Consider the following 14,010-nt stretch of genomic DNA (forward strand, 5'->3'; position numbering starts at 1 on the left):
GCGGAGAAACTACGTCATGTTCTCCGCAGCCTTCAACATGTCATCAATGATGACGAACACCTCGCTATGGCCATCCCCACACCTCCACGACTCGCCTTTAAACAGCCACCCAACCTCAAACAAACCATCGTTCGCAGCAAATTACCTAGCTTTCAGGAGAACAGCGTCCACGACACCACACAACCCTGCCACGGTAACCTCTGCAAGACATGCCAGATCATCGACACAGATACCACCATCACACGAGAGGACACCACCCGCCAGGTGCACGGTTCATACTCCTGTGACTTGGCCAACATTGTCTACCTCATACGTTGCAGGAAAGGATGCCCCAGAGCATGGTACATTGGCGAGACCATGCAGACGCTGCGATAACGGATGAACGGACACCGCACAACAATCGCCAAACAGGAGAGTTCTCTCCCTGTCGGGGAACACTTCAGCAGTCATGGACATTCAGCCACTGACCTTCGGGTAAGCATACTCCAAGGCGGCCTTCGAGACACACGGCAACGCAAAATCGTCGAGCAGAAATTGATAGCCAAGTTCCGCACCCATGAGGACAGCCTCAACCGGGATCTTGGGTTCATGTCACACTACACGTAACCCCACCAACAAACAAATGCTATCTGTTTTTAATATAATGGGTCATTGTCTGTCTTCCTTCTCTCTCTCTCTCTTTTTTTTGGGGGGTTTGTATATTCAGTGGCCTTTTAGGTGACACCTCTCTGCCTGCTCACTGTGATTGCCTTGGCAACGGACAGTAATCACCAGGCATTGTTCTGTGATTTTCAAATGCGAAGGATTCGAAAATTTCATTTCCACACCATTCACCTGAGGTAAATCAAATGAACCTTCATTGCACCACCTCTAAGGCAATTATATCCTTCCTTAGATAAGGAGACCAAAACTGTACACAGTACTCCAGGTGTGGTCTCACCAAAGTCCTGTACAATTGCAGCAAGACTTCCTTACTCTTGTACTCCAACCTCCTTGCAATAAAGGCCAACATACTGTTTTCTTTCCTAATTGCTTGCTGTACCTGCATGTTAACTTTTTGTGTTTTGTGAACAAGAACACCCAAATCTCTCTGAACACCAACATTCAATGGTTTCTCACCATTTAAAAACTATTCCATTTTTCTTTTCTATAGTGAATAACCTCACATTTCCCCACATCATACTCCACCTGCCACCTTCTTGCCCACTCACTTAACCTGTCAATATCCCTTTGCAGACTCTTTGTGTCCTCCTCACAGCTTACTTTCCCACCTAGCTTTATATCATCAGCAAACTTGGATACATTACACTTGGTCCCTTCATCTAAATCATTAATATAGATTGTAAATAGCTGAGGCCCAAGCACTGATCCTTGCAGCACCCCACTAGTTACAGCCTCCCAACCTGAAAATGACCCGTTCATTCCTACTCTCTGTTTTCTGTCTGTTAACCAATCCTCTATCCATGCTAATATATTACCCCCAACCCCATGAGCCCTTATCTTGTGTAACAACCTTTTGTCTGTCACCTTATTGAATGCCTTTTGAAAATCCAAGTATACCACATCCACTGGTTCCCCTTTATCGATCCTGCTAGTTACATCGTCAGGGAGGGAGGTAAGAAAATCAAAAGTGGCCTCAGCACAAGGGAAGGAGCTGATTGGTTGGTAGCTGGTGAGTATTTCTTTTTCTGGTGAGTGCTTTTTTTAAGGCGTGGTTTATTTTCAGTTAAGTTTATTTAATAATCTAATAAATCGAGGCATGGCAGGGCACCTTACTCCCGTGGAATGCACATCCTGTGCCATGTGGGAATTCCAGGACGCTTCCCATGTCCTGAACGGCCACAGGTGCAGGAAGTGTCATCAGATGGAGGAGCTCGAGCTCCGGGTTTCAGAACTTGAGCAGCAGCTGGCGTCACCGCAGTGTATCCGTGAGGCTGAGAGTTTCATGGACACTCCACAGCTTAGGAGTGTTCAGGCAGAGAGGGATTGGGTGATCATCAGACAGACAAGGAGGACCAGGCAGGTAGAGCAGGAGTCCCCTGAGTGCATCTCACTCTCTAACCACTAGTGAGGGAGAGCATTCCACTGCGGTGTGCAGCCAGAGCCAAGACCATAGTACCATGGATGGCTGTACAGGGAGGGAGGAGAAGGTCAGGAGAGCAATAGTGATAGAGAATTCTATAGTTAATGGAGCAGACAGGCATTTCTGTGGCCACAGACTTGATTCCAGGATGGTATGTTGCCTCCCTGGTGCCAGGGTCAAGGATGTCACTGAGCGACTGCAGAACATTCTGGAGGGGGGGTTGAACAGCCAGAGGTCGTGGTCCATATCGGAACCAGTGACATAGGTAGAAAGAGGGATGTGGTCCTGCAGGCAGATTTTAAGGAGTTAGGAAAGAGATTAACAAGCAGGACCTCAAAGGTAGTAATCTCTGGATTACTCCCGATGCCATGCACTAGCGAGTATAGAAATAGGAGGATAGAGCAGATGAATGTGTGGCTGAAGAGATGGTGCAGGGGGAGGGCTTTAGATTCCTGGGGCATTAGGACCAGTTCTGGGACCTTTGCAGGCTGGACGGTTTGCACCTCAACGGAGCTGTGACCAATGTCCTCGTGGAGAGGTTCACTAGTGCTGTGGATGGGGGGCGGTGGTTAAACTAATTTGGCAGGGGGTTGGGCAACAGGATGTAGCATTGCAAAGGAGAAACAAGGTGCACAAAGGATTGGGAGAGAAAGGAAGCACTCGGATAAAAAATAGTACGGTATTAGGTGGGATCAGACTAAGAGAGAATACAAGAAAGTCTAAGACTGGTTTGCAGTGCTTGTGTGTAAATGCCCGAAGCATGGTGAACAAGGTTGGTGAGCTGCAGGCGCAAATAGCCACATGGGAATATGATGTCATGGCAATAACGGAGACATGGCTCAAAAAAGGGCAGGATTGGATACTAAATATTCCTGGATACATGGGGGGTGATTTCCAACCCCAAAAACGGGTGGGTTGGGGGGCGGGTGGGAGTTGAAAATAGTTGTTTTTTTTGGGTTGCAACTGCAAAGTTTTTGGATTCGGCATTCCGAGTGGGATGCCTGTACTTTTCCACGTCGAAGTTAAACCCGGAAATAAAGCTGGGTTGGATTCGCGACCCAAAAAACAACTATTTTCAACTCCCACCCCCCCAACCCACCCGTTTTTTGGGGTTTAAAATCACCCCCAAGGTGTTCAGGAAAAATAGGGAAGGAAAGAAAGTGGGGGGTGGTGTCAGTATTGATTCAGGAGAATATTTCAGTGCTGGAGAGAGAGGATATCCTGGAGGGGTCAAGGACAGAATCTATTTGGTTGGAGTTAAGAAACAATAGAGGTGCCATTACACTACTGGGTGTATTCTATAGGCCACCAAATAGTGGGAAGGATATAGAGGAGCAAATTTGCAGGGAAATTACAGAGAGGTGCAAAAGCCATAGAGTAGTGAGAACGGGAGACTTCAACAATCCTAATATAGGCTGGGATAGTAATAGTGAAAGGGGCAAAGAGGGAGAAGGATTTTTAAAATGTGTTCAGGCGAACTTTCTTGACTAGTACGTTTCCCATCCAACGAGGAAGGAGGCATTGCTCGACTTGGTTCTGGGAAATGAGGCGGGCCAAGTGGAGCAAGTGACAGTGGGGGAGCATTTAGGGAAACGCGATCATCATATCATAAGGTTTAGAATAGCTATGGAAAAGGACATGGACCATTCTAAAGTAAAAATACTCAATTGGAAGAGGGCCAATTTCAGTGGAATCAGAACAGATCTGGCCCGGGTAAATTGGAATCAAAGATTGACAGGCAAAACTGCAATTGAACAGTGGGCGGCCCTTAAAGAGGAGATGGTTCAGGTACAGTCCAGGTACATTCCCATGAGGGAGAAAGGTAGCCAGAGCTCCCTAGAAAGAGGTAGAGAGTAAGATGAAGCAGAAAAAGGGGCGTATGACAGATGTCACGTTGATAACACAAGTGAGAACCAGGCTGAATATAGAAAGTTCAAAGGGGAAGTGAAAAATGAAATAAGAGGGGCAAAGAGAGAGTATGAGAATAGACTGGCAGCTAACATAATAGGGAATACAAAAGTCTTCTATCGGCATGTAAACAGTAAATGGGTGGTAAGAGGAGGGGTGGGGCCGATTAGGGACCATAAAGGAAATCTACTCGTGGAGGAAGAGGGCATGGCCGAGGAACTAAATGAGTACTTTGCATCAGTCTTTACCGATGTACCTTTATCTATGATTACCAAGGAAGAAGGTGCTGCCAGAGTCTCAGTAAAGGAAGATGTAGTTGAGACTTAGCTGTGCTTAATGTAGATAAATCAGCAAGTCCGGATGGGATGCACCCTAGGTTGCTGAGGGAAGTAAGGATGGAAATTGCAGAGGTACTGGCCATAATCTTCCAAACTTCCTTAGGTACGGGGGTGGTGCCAGAGGACTGGAGATTTGCAAATGTTACACCCTTGTTCAAAAAAGGGTGTAAGGATAAACCCAGCAATTATAAGCCAGTCCATTTAACCTTGGGTGGTGGGGAAACGTTTAGAAACAATAATCCGGGACAGAATTAACAGTCACTTGGACAAGTGTGGATTGATTCGGAAAGCCGGCACGGATTTGCTAAAGTCAAATCGTCTTTAACCAACCTGATAGAGTTTTTTGATGAGGTAACAGAGAGGGTAGATGAGGGCAATGCAGTTGATGTGGTGTATATGGACTTTCAAAAGGCATTTGCTAAAGTGCTGCATTGTAGGCTTGCCATCAGGATTGCGACCTATGGAATAAAGGGGGCAGTAGCAACATGGATACAGAATTGGCTAAGTGACAGGAAACAGAGAGTAGTGGTGAACGGTTGTTTTTCGGACTGGAGGGAGGTGTACAGTGGTGTTCCCCAGGGGTCGGTGCTGGGACCACTGCTTTTCTTGATATATATTAATGACTTGGGCTTGGGTGTACAGGGCAGAATTTCAAAATTTGCAGATGACACAAAACTTGGAAGGGTAGTGAACAGTGAGGAGGATAGTGATAGACTTCAAGAGGATATAGACAGGCTGGTGGCATGGGCGGACACGTGGCAGATGAAATTTAACGCAGAAAAATGCGAAGTGATGCATTTCAGTAGGAAGGATGAGGAGAGGCAATATAAACTAGAGGGCACAATTCTAAAAGGGGTACAGGAACAGAGAGATCAGTGGGTGTATGTACACAAATCGTTGAAGGTGGCAGGACAGGTTGAGAAAGCGGTTAAAAAAGCATACGGAATCCTGGGATTTATAAATAGAGGCATTGGGCTCGATTTTACCAGCGGGTCCCGGGTGCGTTCCCGGCGGGGGGACGTCGAAAATCGCGATATCCAGGTGCGTCACCGGATCGCGCCTTGATCCCGCCCACTTCCGGGTTCCACGCTGACGTGCGGGGGTGCGTGCGCAAGCCCCGCTGGTGGGAATCCCGCAGGCAATTAAAGCCAGCGGGATGCCACTTGAGTGTATTTACCTTGCTTGTTGAGGTCATTAAATGACCTGATTCAGCTGTCATGACAGGAAGTGTGGGATTTTACCTTCAACTCAGACTGTTTCACACACTGGGGGAAACAGTCTCACTCCAACCGGACGTGTTGCAGCCAGCAGCCTGTGGCAGCTGCCAAGGTGCACTCCACAGGTCGGGGGGGAGAGCCCTCACCCACGCAGGAGGCCACCGCGTCACATAGGGCAACGCCTGCCCTCCACCACCCCCCGCCAAGCCAGAGGACAGACCGACGTGAAACCGCAGCCCCAGTGCGAGGAACCACCTACCTACCCTGCACAACCCCTCAGACCAACACCTGCCAGATGGGCGGTGCGTTGACATCCTCGGAGGACGAACAGCATGACCAGCCTCAGCAGCCTCGCAGTCCACGCCGTCCGCCTCATCGACGTGGAGCCCCCCAACACGGTGCTGTGGCACACCCATGCACAACATGGCCCAACAGAGAGGGGTGCCGCTGGTGGAGGCCCCATCAACACCCGCCACCCACATTGAGGACGGCGATGAGGAGGAGGAGGTGGAGGTGGAGGAGGAGGAGTTGGAGGACGTGCCAGAGGATGATGTACGACCCATGTGCCGAACACCGGCTCACCGGGATGCTCGCCGGGCCAGGGAGGCACTCATATGTCGACGGTTCTCCTAGAGTCAGACAGTGCGAGGCGCTCGCATCTCCTCACCTGCACATGCGAGGGGCCATACCAGCCCCCTCCACTGAAGAGTGTTGCCAGTACTCCTTCACCCACAGCAGTGTGCCCAAGGGGCGGCAGCAGGTGTTCGCCGTCATGATGGCCTGCACGGAACGCACCTATTGCACAGGCCGCGGAAGAATGGACGAGAGGTGGCAGGAGTGGTGAGAACGATAGTGTTTAATGTCGACAGGGTTCAATACGATAAACAAAAAGTGTACAAATTAACAGACACCCTGGTGCATTCCCTTTGTGCTTATAACGCCTTTGCATTTCTTTTGCGGGTACCCCTACGTGGTGCTACCCCTGTGGCTCCAGCAGAGGTAGTGGCAGGTTGCTCCTGTTCTCGCCCTGACCGGGTAGATGCTTTGGGCGGACGGCCCCTGGGTTTCGGTGCCCGTGAGGGCACCTCCACAGACTGCTCCTCCTGCACCTGTTGAGGGGCAGACTCGGCCACCTGGAGAGGAGGCACCATTGCGGGTACTGGTTGAGAGGGGGGCAACGGGTGGGACGTGGGGGCACCTTGAGAAGCGTCCCCGCTTCCATGTCCCCGTTCACCATCATCCCTCTCGTGGCCTCGGCCCACATCACCCCTTCCACCCTGCTGGACGACAGTTTGGATGGCATGTGTGAGGCCTTGCAAGGCCACCCCTAGTGTATCCGTCAGCCTGTTTATGGCGGCGGAATGTTGCTCACCCTGAATCCGTACAGCCATTGTCAGGGCCTGCAAGGACTCGATCTGGAGCTGTGCGTGACCCTCGAGGGAGGCCAGCCTGTCCTCCACCGCAGACGCTTCCGCACCTACCCGCGACACTGTGTCGCCGGTACCCTCCTGTGCCTGCGCCACCAATGCCCGCATGCAGGAGTTGGACTCCTCCATCGCCTGCGCAATTGTGGACAATGCGCGTGGCACCTCTCCCAGTACGTCGGCAATTAGCTGGTGCCCCTCGACGACTCTCCTTTTGACTGGTGGCCCCCTGAGTTCAGCATCTGGGTCCGGCTGAGCAGAGCCTGGAGATGAGTGCTCCCACCGACGCGGACCCTCCGCGGCTGCCCCTGCCACCAGGGTCTGCTCATGCTCACACGTGCGCGGTGAATCACCAAGTGCTACCCCAACTAGTTGGCGAGGGGGACCCACCGAGGTGCGTGTCTCTGCGCTGGTGGATGGTTAGCTCATATGTGACGATGCACCCTCAGAGACCGGCATGTCCTCTGAGGAATCGCCCTCCTCAATCGCAGCGCTCGCAGACGGCCCTGCAAGAGAACAGAGGGCACTATGGGGCATGTGCACAAACGTTACGGTGCGCCTGATGGCAGGTGATGATACGGTCACTCGCGATCATGAGTGTTGAGTGTCAGCTTTCCCTTACTGGCCGTTTCTGCAGCGACAGACTCGCCATCCGCAACAGAGAGGCAATGTCGCGTGCGGGCGAGGTCGAGCGCCTCCACCTCCGCATCCGTCAGATCGACCAGGTGCGGCGGGCCCCCTCCGGTGCAGGCCCTTTCTCTGTTGTTCTTGCATCTCTTCTCCTGTCAAGGCAAAACACAGATGCGTGAGTGAGTGCAGATTGCATAGTGAGACGCATCGAGCATCGGTGTGGGTGGGTTGAGCGTGGGGCAGATGGATGGGAGGATGCGTGTGCCACATGCCCATCCCATTGCATGGGGATTGGGGTGTGTGGTGGTGTTCGGGTGGGGACAGGGACGGTGGGTACTTGTGGGCACGGCGAGGATGGTGAGTGAGTGGCTGTGAGGATTGCTGCGGGAGCGCAGTGGTGGCTGTGCAGGAGGGGTTGTGATCTGTTTGGCGTGATGTTGGAGACGGGTTGTGGGAGGGTGCGTTGGTGTACTCACCTTGCCGGACCTAGTGAGGTCATTGAACCGCTTGCGGCACTGCTCCCATGTCCTGGGGGTGTTGGCCCTGCTGCTGACCTCCGCCGCCACCTCTGCCCATGCCTTCCTGGTGGCGGAGCCAGGGCACTTGCGTCCGTCCGCAGGGAACAGCGTGTCCCTCCTCCTCCTCACACCCTCCAGCAGCAGCTGCAGCGCGAGGTCGGAGAAGCATGGCGCAGCCTTGCCCCTGGGTTGTGCCATCCTGTGTTGCCTCTTGCTTGCAGCAGGAGGGGCTTTGGGGGACTGCCCCTTTAAGTGGAGCTCCTCCATCGCGTAAACGGTAGCGCGCATGCGCAGCCGGCCGGCACGCAGCTGGGGAGCGGAGAACCCGGAAGCAGGGCTTAATGTGCTCAATTATCCCGCGATCGCACGGGGGGCGCACTCAATTAGCCGTCCGCGTTTTCCACGCTCCCGAAGGACCACCCGCCGGGAACCCGCAGGCCTGCTAAAATCGGGCCCATAGAGTACAAAAGTAAGGAAGTCATGATGAACGTTTATAAAATAATGGTTCCGGAGTATTGTGTCCAGTTCTGGGCGCCGCACTTTAGGAATGATGTGAAGGCCTTAGAGAGGGTGCAGAAGAGATTTTCTAGAATGATTCCAGGGATGAGGGACTTCAGTTACATGGATAGACTGGAGAAGCTGGGGTTTTTCTCCTTGGAACAGAGACAGTTGTGAGGAGATTTGATAGAGGTATTCAAGATCATGAAGTGTCTAGACAGAATAGATAGAGAGAAACTGTTCCCATTGGCGGAAGTGTCAAGAACCAGAGGGCATAGATTTAAGGTGATTGGCAAAAGAACCAAAGGTAATATGAGGAAAAACCTTTTTACACAGCGAGTGGTTAGGATCTGCCTGAGAGGCTGGTGGAGGCGAATTCAATCATGGCCTTCAAAAGGGAACTGGATAACTAGTTGAAGGGAAAAAGTTTACAGGGCTATGGGAATAGGGCGGGGGAGTGGGACTAGCTGGATTGTGCTCTTTTATAGAGCTGGCACGGACTCGATGGACCAAATGGCCTCCTTCTGTGCTGTAACCTTTCTATGATTCTATACTGTAAAGGCAGATACAATTATGAGCAATGATTTCAGTTGGTGTAATTATCCAATGCTGAGTTGGGTTTTGTCATGACTGGCCTTTAACAAGTACTTAACACTCTTAAAATTCCATTTTCTGGAGGTCTAACATTAGGCAGCAGTTTAATGTGGGAGCAAGAACGAGTAGCAGTAAAAATGGAAGTTCAACCATGTTTTCTGCCAGCCTTGTTCAATTATTTACTCAATTTACTTTGTTGTCAAACTTTGCCCACATTCAGTAACATGGGACTAGATCACATCCTCCGAAAGAGCTGAAATTTCTCAATCATTCCTGAACTCATGTGTAACATTTGTGTATTGATGCTATTTTCAGAGATCAAATGGCCCAGTCTACACTCTCCAAGTTCTTCACTGCTGAGGAGAGCAGGAACCTGCAATCTGAGTATAGCACTGGTGAATTGGAAGCAGTGATTCTTCAAATAAAGAGTAAGTTAGACAATTTAGACAACATGCAGCTTAACATTGCAGTGGTGGGTGATGCGGGCTCAGGGAAATCCACCTTCATCAACACTGTGAGAGGTCTTCACAGCGAAGATCAGGGAGCTGCTCCAACTGGGAATGAAGAAACCCGGATGGAGCCAACCAGGTATCCCTATCGAGCTCTGCCCAATGTTCAACTCTGGGATCTTCCAGGAACAAATTCCTTCGGTTTTGAAATCAATAATTACCTAAAGGTGGTGAGGTTTGAAAGCTATGACTTTTTCATCATTGTGTCCCAGTCACGATTCAGAGAGAACGATGCAGAGCTTGCCAAAAAGATTCAAGACCAGGGCAAAGAATTTTACGATGTCCAGTCCAAAATAGACAATGATGTCCATGCACTGAAGATGCAAGGTGCCAACTTTAGTGAAGGGCCGAGGACAATTCGCATGGACTGTGTCAGCAACTTCCAAAGTGTTGGAGTTACACCATCAGCCATTTTTCTGATCTCAAATTTTGACCTGGACAAATATGAATTTCCTAAATTAAAGTCCACTCTTGCCAGTGATCTCCTGAGAATAAAATCAACTGCTTTCTCGCTCTCACTCCCAAAGATTATGTTAGAAATTACAGAACCCAAAATGCGAATGTTGAAGAAGAGAGTCTGTCTGTTGGCCGTGCTCGCTGGAGCAGTGGGTGCAGTGCCAGTGCCAGGGTTGTCTTTCATTACTGGCATTGGGTTGACAGTTTCTGGGCTGATATACCTCCAGAAACAGGTGGGACTCAATGACAAGTCTCTGCAAAGCCTGGCCAGCAAAGTTGGTAAACCCACTTCAGTTCTGAAAACTGAAATGAGTCATCGATTGCCAAGTAAGATCCCACCAGCATTTACCAAGGTACTGTTAGGAATCACCGTCGTCACCTGCATGATAGCTGGGATCAAACACAGCTTCAGTCCGGTGACCCTCTCTATCTTTGGGACAGTGTCGTCCTTTGCTTTTACCTAAAAGTTACTGAAGGATTCACTAAAAGACCATTTGGAAGCTCGACAGCAGGTGGTGAGGAGTGCACTTAGAATAGATTGACATGATCTCCTGTACGTCACACCTATCAACATTACTCCTCCGTTTGTAGAGACTGTAGTGCTGTTTGACCTCGAATGTTACACAGGTTAACCTCCATTTTGAATGTATTGTATGAGCACTTCCTTCAGTGTATCGTAGCTGCAAGATTTGGCAACAGATTTCTTCGAGCTGTGGTACTGCACATTGGGGGCCAGTCCTGCACTCCTGTTAAAATCTGCATCACACAATCAGACTGGTCAACTCTCCAACACCCAGTGAGAGACTGAGGGTGAGATTGCAAATTCCCACCTCAGGATAATCATTACACAAGTGTAATGACTTGTCCTGCTTCCTGTCACTATGGAGACTGAGCTATCCCAGTGTCCATAGTGATAGTTAAAACCCTCTATATGGTGAAAGGCGCTATATAAATGCAAGTCTTTTTTTTTCTTTGACTGTTACTGAGTGAAATCCAGCTACACTGATGGGGGTGTCGTGTGATGGATTTGAATTACTGTTGCACCTGTGATTGATTGACATTAAATATTGAACTCCTTTATTGTAATCATCAGTATTTAACCCTGTGATGGTATTAATTGTATTAGTATAGATGTTGTGAAATAAAGCAGTGTTCGTTAATGCACCTCTGTGTCCGATTCAGTCTTTGAAGCCGATGGGAGGCAGGAATTACTTTACTTAGTTTTGTACTGCAGTCCTGCTGTTGATTGGCCTGACTTGGTTAATAATCATCTTTTGGACCGGATATGTGGGATATTCCATACCCAAGCTAATTTAAGCTTCTTATAAACCTTCAATATCACTGGTAGACTCCAATCTAGTTTTCAGATGGTGCCCTTTTGTACTCAGCTGATCACATCCCCAGTGATGGTTTGCTCCTGTGGGTTTCTAAGTGTGTTGCACTTTGATCTGAAGTCACATCTCCTTGGTACAGGTAAATCCTAAAATAAACTGGGTACAATATTGGTGGAGCAGATGCCAAACGTACCTTCTTTGGATAGTCTCTGGTTTATCCTGGCAAATCACTTCACTTTGGTTTCCTCAATTTGCACAGCCCATTGATAAATTTAATATCAAAATCAGCTCAAAGAGTAAAATAATTTTTTTTTATTTATTCGTTCATGGGATGTGGGCGTCGCTGGCGAGGCCAGCATTTATTTCCCATCCCTAATTGCCCTTGAGAAGGTGGTGGTGAGCCGCCTTCTTGAACCGCTGCAGTCCGTGTGGTGAAGGTTCTCCCACAGTGCTGTTAGGAAGGGAGTTCCAGGATTTTGACCCAGCGACGATGAAGGAACGGCGATATATTTCCAAGTCGGGATGGTGTGTGACTTGCAGGGGAACGTGCAGGTGGTGTTGTTCCCATGTACCTGCTGCTTTTGTCCTTCTAGGTGGTAGAGGTCGCGGGTTTGGGAGGTGCTATCGAAGAAGCCTTGGCGAGTTGCTGCAATGCATCCTGTGGATGGTACACACTGCAGCCACTGTGCACCGGTGGTGAAGGGAGTGAATGTTTAGGGCGATGGATGGGGTGCTAATCAAGCGGGCTGCTTTGTCCTGGATGGTGTCGAGCTTCTTGAGTGTTGTTGGAGCTGCACTCATCCAGGCAAGTGGAGAGTATTCCATCACACTCCTGACTTGTGCCTTGTAGATGGTGGAAAGGCTTTGGGGAGTCAGGAGGTGAGTCACTCACCGCAGAATACACAGTCTCTGACCTGCTCTTGTAGCCACAGTATTTATGTGGCTGGTCCAGTTAAGTTTCTGGTCAATGGTCAAATAAATGGTCAATTTCTGGTCAAATAAATGTATTAGAGTTCTATATATTGGAATTCAATTCGTTCATACAATCTCGTAGATCTAATAAGGTTCTCAGAAACTTCATTCAGGCTCAAGAGTAAAATAATTAAAAAATAGATTGGATCAAGAAGGAAAAAGAGTCAACGAGGTACAATGGGCCACCAAGTTACAATGGGTCACCAAGTTACAAAAGGTCACCAAGATACACTGGGTCACCACGTTACACCGGGTCACCAAGATACACTGGGTCACCAAGGTACAATGGGTCACCAAGATATAATGGGTCACCAAGGTACACTGGGTCACCAAGGTACAATGGGTCACCAAGATACACTGGGTCACCAAGGTACAATGGGTCACCAAGATACAATGGGTCACCAAGGTACACTGGGTCACCAAGGTACAATGGGTCACCAAGATATAATGGGTTGCCATGGTACAATGGGTCACCAAGATACAATGGGTCACCAAGATACACTGGGTCACCAATGTACAATGGGTCACCAAGATACAATGGGTCACCAAGATACGCTGGGTCACCAAGGTACAATGGGTCAGCAAGATACACTGGGTCACCAATGTACAATGGGTCATCAAGATACAATGGGTCACCAAGATACACTGGGTCACCAATGTACAATGGGTCACCAAGATACAATGGGTCACCAAGATACACTGGGTCACCAATGTACAATGGGTCACCAAGATACGCTGGGTCACCAAGGTACACTGGGTCACCAAGGTACGCTGGGTCACCAAGGTACAATAGTCAGGAAGGTAGATTCATCTTTTGGCAAAAGTATCTCACTGTGACTGTGCTACTGGTGGAGCAGCTACAGAATTCATCCCCAATTTCAGTTCCTTTCATTTTGCTGGCAGTGTGCTACCTCACTGAACCCGAGCAAAACTGTCGACAGCCTATGATATTAATGAAACCGACCCAAACCTCCAACATACACAAAATATTGATCTTATCCAGCTTCCCTTAAATGCCAGACAGCGAGATGCCGTTTTCAAGAAGCTAACAGTGGAGTGGCGCAACTCAGACAGCAACTTTTCGATTTCTGCGTTTCATCTTGTATTAGTATGCAGCAAAAAGCTGCACTGAGGTGAGTCTGATCATAAACATTACTCTGTATGTTCACCTTCTGTCTGAGAAATAAAACAGCTTAATCATTCGATCCGGCCTCACCTGCCTGAAGTGTAAACAGTTCTGTCCAATGAAATATCGGAGAAACATCATGAGGCCACATGTGAAGGACACATTATCCACTTTGCATGTCAGATTGTGTGTTACGTTCCTTGAGTTACAGTGTCATATAAGAATATTGGGCAGCATGAGTCAACCCAGAACATAAAGGACGTGGGATCCACTTACACGAGTGACTGATGTCACTGAACCAATGGAGATATCTATGGCAGACCCAAACTTGTAACAGGCACCATTTGAAAACCCCTCAAATGCACCAACAGGAATGTGGACCTTGTGTGTGATGCCAACCAAC

The 14,010-nt window shown here is 49.2% G+C and overlaps 1 protein-coding gene across 1 annotated transcript; it reads left to right on the forward strand.

The window, feature by feature from the left end:
* Positions 1 to 9,532: 9,532 nt before the first annotated feature.
* Positions 9,533 to 10,639, forward strand: LOC137332671 (interferon-inducible GTPase 5-like). The gene has a single exon (XM_067996616.1). It carries the CDS (start codon positions 9,533 to 9,535, stop codon positions 10,637 to 10,639), a length of 1,107 nt encoding a protein of 368 aa, XP_067852717.1.
* The last annotated feature ends 3,371 nt before the right edge of the window (positions 10,640 to 14,010 follow it).

Source organism: Heptranchias perlo, chromosome 15 (assembly GCF_035084215.1).
Source record: "Heptranchias perlo isolate sHepPer1 chromosome 15, sHepPer1.hap1, whole genome shotgun sequence".
Classification (NCBI taxonomy): domain Eukaryota; kingdom Metazoa; phylum Chordata; class Chondrichthyes; order Hexanchiformes; family Hexanchidae; genus Heptranchias; species Heptranchias perlo.